Here is a 10,173-nt window from a genome sequence, read left to right as displayed (position 1 = left end):
GGAAGACTCATCAACAACCTATTTTATGCAGAAGACACAACCTTGCTTGCTGAAACCAAGGAGGACCTGAGGTATATGCTGCAGAAGGACAAGGACTGTAGCCTTCAACATCAAGAAGACAAAGATTCTCACCACTGGGACAACTGGCAGCATCATGATAGATGGAGATTTTTAACAGCTTCAGCTTGCTTGTCTCCACAATCTCTTGGTACCAGTAGCCAGTAAATCAAAAGACTAATTGCATTGGGAAAGTCTAATGTCCTTCTTCAGAGTACTGAGAAGCAAAAAAACATCAGTCTAGCAATTAAGGTGCACCTGATACAAGCCATTGCCTTCACAATTACTTGCTATGCATCAGAGAGCTCAATGATGAATAAGGATTCTAGAAGAAATAGTGATGTCTTTGAGTAATGGTGCTAGAGAACAGTATTAAATATACCACAGACTGCCAAGAGAACAAACATATCTGTCCTAGAGAGGGTGAAACCAGGCTGCTCCTTGAAGGCAAGAATTTTGACGCTCTGTCTCACATACTCTGAGCATGTGACCAGGAGGGACCAGTCCTTGGTGAACAACATCATTCTTGGAAGGGTAGAGGGACAGTGCAGGAAAAAAAGACCCTGGATGAGATGGACTGACACAGTAAATGGGGTATTGTGGGTAAATATGTTAAAGAGAAGTGAGGTTGATATAAGACAGACCAGTGTTTAGAGCTATTATACACTGGGTCACTATGAGTCACAAGTTAATCAATGGCACATAACAACAGTGGTCTAGTGAGTAAGCAGCTGCATTACTAAGCCAAAAGTACATGGTTCGAGTAAACATGCTGTTCCATGGGAGAAAGTTGAACAATCTCCTGTGAAATTTACTGCCTCTGAAAACCCACTGGAGGGTCAGTTCCAACTTGATTATATGTAACAGCATACACACACACACACACACAGAGACATATACAAACATACAAACAAACATATATACATACATTTGAAAGCAAACAGTTTATTTTCTTGATAACACTAATCTTTTTTATTTTCTTTTATTATTTTTTGTTTGTACCGTCAAATTGGATCTGACTGGTACAGGGGGAAATTGTCCCTCGTTCTCCAGCAGAGCTGTTCAAGTTTGTGTGATAGATTTTGACTTAAAGTCTATTTTGACTAACAGTAACACAGTCATCACAGCTTGCTTTTAGTTACAACTTTAAGGGAATATTTTTTCCCAATGTTGAGTTAGTTCACTCAGCATAATACTCTCCAGTCCCTCCCAGATTAGGTAATAATTTACAAAGTTATTGCTCCTGCATGCTGCATAATATTCCACAGTGTGAATGTACCATAATTTATCAATCCATTCGTTTATGGTTGGACATCTGGGCTGTTACCATATTCTTGTGATAGTGAATAAAGCTGCTATGAACACCGGTGTATATATCCCAGTTTGTGCCATTTATCATATTCTCAGGGTATATTCCAAGTAGTGGAATAGCTGGGTCATATGGAATTTCTATGTTCAGCTTTTTGAGGAAGCACCAAACCGCCTTCCAGAATGGTTGTACCATTTTACAATCCCACCAACAATGTATAAGAGTTCCTTTCTCGCCACATCGTCTCCAACATCTATTACTTGCTGCCCTCTTAAACTTTACCAGTTTTACTGGAGTGAGATGGTACCTCATTGTGGTTTTTAATTGCATTTCTCTTTTTTGCCACTGATTTGGAGCATATCTTCATGTGTCTGTTTGCCATTCGAATATCTTCCTCTGAAAATTCTTTCCATGTCTTTTGTCCATTTTGTAATTGTGTTATCTTTTCTTGTGGAGGACCAGGGGTATTCTGTAAACTTTTTTTATAAGACTCTTGTCTGAGATGAAATTACCAAATGTTTGTTCCCAGTCTGTAGGTTTTATTTTCACCTTGTTGGAAAAAGTTCTTTATGTGCTTAAAGATTTAATTTTTAGAAAGTCCCAGGCATCAATTTTCTCCTCTTTAGATTGTACATTTCTAGTTGTATTTGGTAGTCTCTTTATACCTTGAACTAGCACTTCTAAGCTTGATCCAAGTTTGTCTCTTAAGAACATTATGATTTTGGGCTTTACTCCCAGATCTCTGATCCACCTTGAATTGATTTTTGTGTATGGTGTGAGATGTGGATCCTGTTGCAACTTTCTGCAGGAGGAAGTCCAGTTTTGTCAGAACCATTTGTTGAAGAGGTTATCTTTTCCCCATTTGACAGCTTTAATTCCCTTGTTGAATATTAATTGACCATAGATAGCTGGGTCTTTTTCTGAGTTCTCAATTATGTTCCATCCGTTGATATGCCTGTCCTTGTACCAGTACCATGCTAGACTGAAAAAGAAATTATCAAATTTATTTGGAGAGCCAAGAGACCCTGAATAAGCAAAACACTTCTGAGAAACAAAAATGAAGTTGGAGGCATAGCACTCCCTGACCTCAAAGCCTACTACTATATACAACAGTGGTAACCCAAACAGCATGGTACTGGTAAAATGCTATTATCTTTTAAAAGTCAATGTATTGAAATAAATCAAAAGACTATTTGCAATAACAGAAGACTAAAGGATTGTAACAACTAAATCCCAGTTATGGTCCTATATTGGACCCTAAATTAAGATGGAAAAATACCAAATATACAAAATCTATTTAAGACCTTACTAGGAAATTAGAGAATTTTTAACATGGACTTCATAATACTAATATGTATTGGTATGATAATTGCTTTGCTGTTCTTTCTATGTATCATAAGGGTCAGAGCAGCCTCAGAGCTGATCCTCCAGCAGATTTTCAGAGGCTCTGGTGGTGCAGGGATAAGGAGTTGCACTGTGAACCTGAAGGCACACAATTTGAATCCACTGGCAACTCCAATGAAGAAATATGGGCAATATTCTCCCATGAGATTTATTGCCTCTAAAAGCCTGCTGGTGGCTCAGCTATGGCTCATTTGCAATTCAACACCAAGAACACAGGCATCAAGTCAGAACCAACTCATAACTGACTCTCCTGTGGGCTTCCAAAGCTGTAAATCACATTGGAAGAGACTGTCCATCTTTCTCCCTGGGAGAAATGGATGTCATGCTTCTGGATTACTAGTAGGAACTCCCCAGTAAAATAAAAACTGTAAGCTTTAAAGCAAAGATGAGAATGTCAGAAATAGTAGAGAAGAGGGATTAAATGGAAGAACAAGCTCAGTGGTAATAAAGAGAATGTAGACAATATGGAAAATAGAACCAATGTCAAATGAACCATATACATAAAAATTATTTCAAAAAGACCTAATTAGCAGTGTACAGTTTATTTAAAAGAATAAAATATTTTTGTTAAAAGACTAGAAATAATTCACTCCTGTCATATTAATATTTAAAATTTAGAGTTTAAAAATAAGATATGAAAGAAAAAGCTAATATGACTCTTTCAGTATTAATTTATTTTCTCCTCATTCCTTCCTTTTTCAAGATAAGGATCCATTCAAGTGATAACTAATTATTTGTGAGTTGTGGGCATAAATTTCAGGGGCAAGAAATCTAGTTCTATCACAGGAATTAGAACGAAAATGGTAGAAATACAGAGCTTATTGCTATTATTCTAGTCTTTAAATTTAACTCAGATATTCATGCATATTTCCATTACAATGAGGCATGCAGGCAAGACTTCTTCATTTTCTTCATTCCATAGCATAATACCATGGTTTAAAATATAGAGGAAACAGAAACAGAAAATAACTTTTCAAAACAAATACTGGGGCATTTTCACGAGCTGAGTATTCTGGATAAAGGTCTCAATTAGGACTGTAGAATATAGTCCTTTCTATTGGACAATCAAAAAGGAATAAGGACTCATTGCAGCTAAGAAGAAAACTGACACAGGAGCATTTTCAATAAATAGCTCTGATTATTATTGTGACTAAATGAAAGCACAATGAAAGTTGACATTCTGTGTTTTATATTTAAGAGTCAAAGAACTACCTACCAGTGAAAAAAGTTAAAGGTTTAGTGGGTTTCCTAAGTCTGGTATTAAAAATGAAATTACCCTCGTTGACAGGTGAAATGGATCTGGCATTTCATAAAAGAAGGTAAATGGGTTTTTAAAAGTGCTTTTCTTCTCCTTATACAGGACACTTCAACTATTTAAATAATTTAAAAGTTATTTCTCATGGAAATAGAATCAATATTCTCTATGCCTGAAGCACATTAATGTGTATTCTGAATTTTCTTCCTTCCAGGCAAGTGATAAGTCAAAGCAAAGAGCTCCTAAAAGCTATTACATTGTAGAAAATACATTTTTTTCCTTGAGAAAGAATAGTTATTGGTTGCAGGTTATGAAATTTAACATAGGGAGTATCAAGTTTCTACTGCTACACTGTGCAAAAGGAAAACTATTCAGTTGTAGTCAGGTAGAAACAGTTACAATAAAAGGGGGGGGGGCTCTTTTCTCCTGCCTAGCTCTTCTTACATTTCAAATTGTATTTCAATCAGTTGTCTCAATCTTATATATGCTACATATCCCATGTTTCTTCTCCATAACTTTGTTATAGAAATTTTCATTTTTGCTTTGTGTTTTACCCACTGTTGTTGGTACTGTTCTTGTTGAGTACTATCGAGTGAGAGCCAACTCACAGCTGATCACTCAGTGGGTTTTCAGAAGCAGTAAATCAGACAGGAGGAGACTGTCCATCTTAGTCCTGTAGAGTAGCTGGTGTATTTGACCAGCATACCTCTGGCTTGGTAAAACAAATCTTGACCACTTGATCGTGACCATTCTTGATCATGGTCTTTTCAATCACTTGCTATGTATCTGAGAGTCAGACAATGACTAGAGATGATAGAAGAAAAATGTATACCTTTGAACTATGATTTTGGAGGAGAGTATTGACTATCCCATGGACTGACAAAAGAACAGATATATTTTGGAGAAGGTAAAGCCAGATTGCTCTTTGGATGTAAGGACGTTATTGTTGTTGTTGCTGTTGTTGTTAAGTGCCGTCGAGTCGCAGACCATATGAACGAAAGACCTGAGCACTTGCATAATTTACATCGTTTCTCCAAGTTCATAGAGTTTCCAGAGGCAAGCTATTACAGAAGTGGATTCCTCTCCTGCTTCCAAGCTTGTTTTAATCAGGGAGTTCCACCAAACACTGTCCACCATGGCTAGCCATTATCGCATTAGACACATTAGTGTCAAGTGTTTAGCATCACAGTAACCAAGAGTTACACCTGTACAGCAAATGCAGAGAGACCAACATCAAAACTCTGTAGAATCAGGCTGCTCCAGACCACTGACCCACCTGGAAGCCAGCCAGCTGGATGCAAGGATACTCTGGGCATAATCTCAGAAGGAAGTGATCATTGGAGAAAGACATCAAGCTTGCAAAGTTAGGAGGACAGCAGAAGTAAAGCTAGCCCTAACCCAAGTGGACTGACAGTGACTGCAGCAATGGGCTGGAGTGTGATAGACTGTGAGAGTGGTAGAGGACAGGGCAAATGTTAGATCTGGCCAATATTTACAGGGTTGCTATGAGTGGTGCTTGGCTTGATGGCACCTAACAACAAAGAATACATTGACAACTAAGATTAAAGCAAATATTGCACACCATTTTCACCACATCGAGCTCAACAGATCAGGCAAAAGTGAGGGAAAACTGACTTTCACATAATCAGATAATATTTTCAAATATTAAATCAAGAAAATGTTAGTAATTATATCCAATTGTAATTGCAACTTCAAATACAAATAGTTCTGAGCCAGTATTTCTTTCTGTCTACATTTCCCATTCATTAGCTCTGCCTTGTAAATTCTATTCTACATTCCACACTCTTCTTCCTGCTGGCTGACTATATCTGCTGGAAAAAAGAAAATTCCTTCTTTCAAATTAAACACCCACTCACTCCTTGCCAAATATTATACAAATTCGTGACTAACAATTTAGCTCCTTCATATTTTCCCTTCATTTATATAAATGTGAAGGAAACAAAATCAAAACTAAAATTGAAAAACCTGCCATAAAATACAGTAATTTTTATATGATGTTAAGTCCAATACGGTTCTAAGATAAAATTACCAAGTTACTTTATTAAAATCATAGGCTTGGTCTGTCTCTACTTTATAGTGCCTGATATGAAATAGAATCTTGGAAGGCATCTCCTCTCACCTTCTGGCAGGGCTGGAGCCGCCATCTTCTGTCTCCCAAAACTCAATTTTACTTCTTGGAATTGGGGGCTGCAGCATTTCAGCTGCAAGTGGGTCAGCATCGTTTTCTTCTCGACCAATCCATTCTCCGATCACACGGGGCCTCAGGAAAGCTGAATTAAAAGCCACCGTTTCCTGAAGAGAGGACAAGCATTTTGTGTTGCAGGGTGTTAATTCCCACTGATAGGAGACCAGTGCAATTACTCTTACCTAATGTGTTAACTGCTTGCTCAAATCAACATGTATCAATCTTTCTTTCCAAAGTCATCTGAACCTGAAGTTTTAATTTCTCCCAATATCTACTAGACATGAATTCTGAGTCATTTATGTTAATTCAAGGTAGGAAAAGGAATCAAGAAGTGAAATTTTGTTGAATTTGAAGGCTAGATGTGCTTAGAGTACTGTGTAACCCTTATATTGGAGGAGTTTCGTGTTGATGGGGAAATGGTGAGTGTTTCCTCAGTAAGAATTTGGGATGAGGCCAAGGACTGGGAAAAGAGGATAGAAGACTTGGAATATATTGCCTCCAGTTGTAAAACATTTTGAACTTTCAGGGATAGAATGGGGTTCTGAAGCAGGACAACAGTAGTGACAGGTGTAAGATGCTAATTCAAATATTTCAACCTAATCTCTTTTCATAGACTTCAATATGGTGCAACTATTTAAATAATAATGTACAAGAATACTGCATGTAATAGCTAGGGACATTTTACTAAGTAGATAAAAAGTAAGTATAAAATCTTATGTGTAGTACAATCCTAGGAGGGCACTCTGTTGGCATCATCCTTAGAGAGCTGTGCTGCCAATGTTAAGGTCAAGCTTCTCTGAGTCTTTTAATTCAATAGTGGATCCTTGGGGGGAAAGACAGGAAAATCTCATTCCATGTGATTTAAGGCCTCGGAAACCCCATGGACAGTAAGCTATGACTCAGTTCCAAAACAAAGGCAATGAGAGGTAGATAGAAAAGTAAATGTTTATCTTAAAAATTGAAAAAAAATTCATACAGGTGTACAAATGTTAATCCTTCACTAATCTACTCACTTTTCATTTTCAGTATTTATTAGGACCTGCTATGTGCCAGGTACTGTCTGAAATGCTGGAGAACACAATGGTGCTCAAAACAAAAATTGTGACAATCATTTACTCTGGATGTTTTATCAAAAGGAAAATTTTCAAGTTTTCTTTTGATATTTGCACATTTCAAAAATAATTTTGATAAAAATGCACTTGCTGTGTAATGAAGAAAATCTATAAATGTTCACAACATGTTGATCTGAGCATCACAGACCTTACTTAAATTATGCTTAACTATAATATTTAGTATTACATGCATCTTGAGTAACTTAAAAATGCATCTTAAGGGGAGCTCTGGTGGCCTAGTGGCAAGAAGCTGCAACTACAATCCCAGAGGTGCACGGTTCGAAATCACCAGATGCTCTGCCGGGGAAGGAGGGGCAATCTCCTCCTGTACCAGTCAGATCTGATTTGATGGTACACACACACAAAAATAATAATAAAAGAAAATAAAATAATGCATCTTAAAAACTTAACACATTCTCTTAAATGATTGTGCAAGTGACAAAAATACCAAGTATGCAAGAAAAAAATCCAATATTAAAGTATAGACAATATAATATAAAATTACCATAAAATATAAACCAAAAGTAATATGTTAAATATACTTTAAAACATATCTGCTGCCTGATAGTCCAAGCAATAAAAATACAGTCAGTAACATTTAGGAACACTGAATGACTTTGCAACTAATTGGAACTCCTTCTGTATTTATGTCTCCAGAGTCTGGAAATCAAGTGAATCAGATGTTAAATCACACAATCATATTAATATTTTAAATAACTGAATAGGCACAGTCATCTGGCAAAAGGTAATACTGTTTAAAGTACAATAATTAAAACTAAGAATAAAATCATTACTGTAGAGTCAAAACTGACTCAAAGGTGATCCTCCAGTGGGTTTTCAGAGGCTATAAATCACATGAAAGTAGACTACCCATCTTTCTCCCTTGTGAAGGTGGTGAATTTGAACAATCTACCCATCAGTTGGCAACACAACTCCCTATCCACTAGGCTATATCAATGTTCTCTTAAAATGAAGAATACATTGTTGGTGGGATTGTAAAATGGTACAACTACTCTGGAAGGCAGTTAAGTGTTTTCTCAAAATGCTGCACATAGAAATTCCATATGACCCAGCTATTCCACTGCTTGGAATATATCCTGAAAAAATTATAACTGAGGCACAGAGATTTGTACACCTATGTTCATAGCAGCATTATTCACCATAGCAATAACATGGAAACAGCCCAAATGCCTAACCACAATGGAACTGATTAAGAAATTATGGTACATTCACACAATGGAATACTATGCAGCTTGTAGGAGCAATGATTTTTATAAATTACTACCTAACATGGGAGGGACTGGAGAGCATTATGCTGAGTGAACTAACTCAGTTTCATAAATACTGCACGGGATCATTATTGTAGAGCGTGTATGAGGATCCAGGGAGAGGAGGGAGGAGCTTAAACATAGGGTTGCACAATTTGATGGGTGGAGGGAAATATTGGTAAAGGAAAGGGGAACGGTCTAGTGTGAAAAACAATGTATATGAACTTTATGAACTAGGTAGCCGGGGACAGCAGAGCAAGCATTAATCAGCCCTTACCTAGGGATCAGATATGGCTGAGGTGGGACCCACACAGGAGCAGTCCCCACAGACTGGCCATGCTGGTCCCCCAGGACAGAGCCCACCATGTGTAGACCTCCCTGCATTGAAGTCAACCAGCTCAACATCCCTTTAGTCCCCACTTGACTTGGAGGAGCTGCCTGGACCCCTGGTTTCCTGGGCTCATGTCCTGGCGGACCACTATGACCAGTCTGTGGAGGCTGCTTCTGGGTGGGTCCCACCTCAGCCGTATCTGATCCCCAGGTAAGGGCTGATTCAGGCTTGCTGAGGTGTCCCTGGCTACCTAGATACAGAAATAACTTTAATGTTGATAATGATAATGGGGAGAAGATATCTTTTCCTAAACCAGTATAAAATAAAATTTTTAAAAAATCACAGAAAAACAATGAAGAATTGGAGGAAGTGGTAAGTTGTAGAATTAACAAATGTACGTACACAGCTTGAGTCAATGGCAATCTGTATGGCTTTGAATCATGAGTCTCAGAATTTCATTGTCTTCAACTTTAATAAAGGCGTGATGGGAATAATAGAACCTATCACAATGAATTAATTAGCAGGTAACTTACAGTTAAACAAAATGATCCTATACGTGTTGTCTTGTTGTGTGCCTCTGAGCTGGAACCACCTCATAGTTGACCCTCAAGGGTTTTTAGAGCCAGTAAATAGCACAGGAGGGCACTGCTCATCCCTCTCCTGTGGAGCAGCTGGTGTATTTGAACCACGTGCCTTTGGGATGGCAGCACTGATTCTTACAACTACACCACCAGAGCTTCCTTCTATACATATACTTTACTCGTATTAGTTGTCTTCCAGTCAGATATTTAAGGAAATGGATTATATTCAACTCATTTTTATCTGTATAACATATCTGGAAAAATATCATGAACATAACTGTTTGATTAGGCAAGCTGGAAAATAACACATAAATGGTTGTCAAAAGTGGCAGAGAAAAAGAACAAAACTTTGTGGTGCAACTAGAGTGTTATTCACAGATAGATTATCTAAGTGGCTGGGTAATTAATCCAATCTCATTATTCATATTTGCATAGTGGGACAATACTAGGCTTAGAGAATTGACTAGTTCTATTTTCTGAAGAGTGGATAACTAAATGGGAGTGCAGAAACTGTCCATTGGAAGAACAGAATCAGTGAGTATAGGAACTGTAAAAGGAAAGAAAAAGAAATGTAGTGCTGAGTGTGATAAAAATGTTGAGAAACTGGATGAAATATGTTTACGGCATTGAAGTCTATGGGGGAGAGAATA

General features: G+C 37.5%; 1 protein-coding gene across 1 annotated transcript in view; it reads right to left on the bottom strand.

Annotated features, from left to right (window-relative positions):
• Positions 1-10,173, bottom strand: part of LOC102856777 (chromosome unknown open reading frame, human C8orf34) — a 429,483-nt gene that overhangs the window by 349,070 nt on the left and 70,240 nt on the right. The window contains exon 5 of the mRNA XM_006880533.1: positions 6,166-6,338. Within this exon, the coding sequence (XP_006880595.1) occupies positions 6,166-6,338 (173 nt within the window). The remainder of the gene's footprint in view (positions 1-6,165; positions 6,339-10,173) is intronic.

This window comes from Elephantulus edwardii, unplaced genomic scaffold (genome assembly GCF_000299155.1).
Source record: "Elephantulus edwardii isolate Elephantulus edwardi_28Jun2011 unplaced genomic scaffold, EleEdw1.0 scaffold00008, whole genome shotgun sequence".
Taxonomy (NCBI): Eukaryota; Metazoa; Chordata; class Mammalia; order Macroscelidea; family Macroscelididae; genus Elephantulus; species Elephantulus edwardii.
The sequence above is the reverse complement of the archived record's forward strand: the minus strand, read 5'-3'. Positions and strand labels throughout refer to the sequence as shown.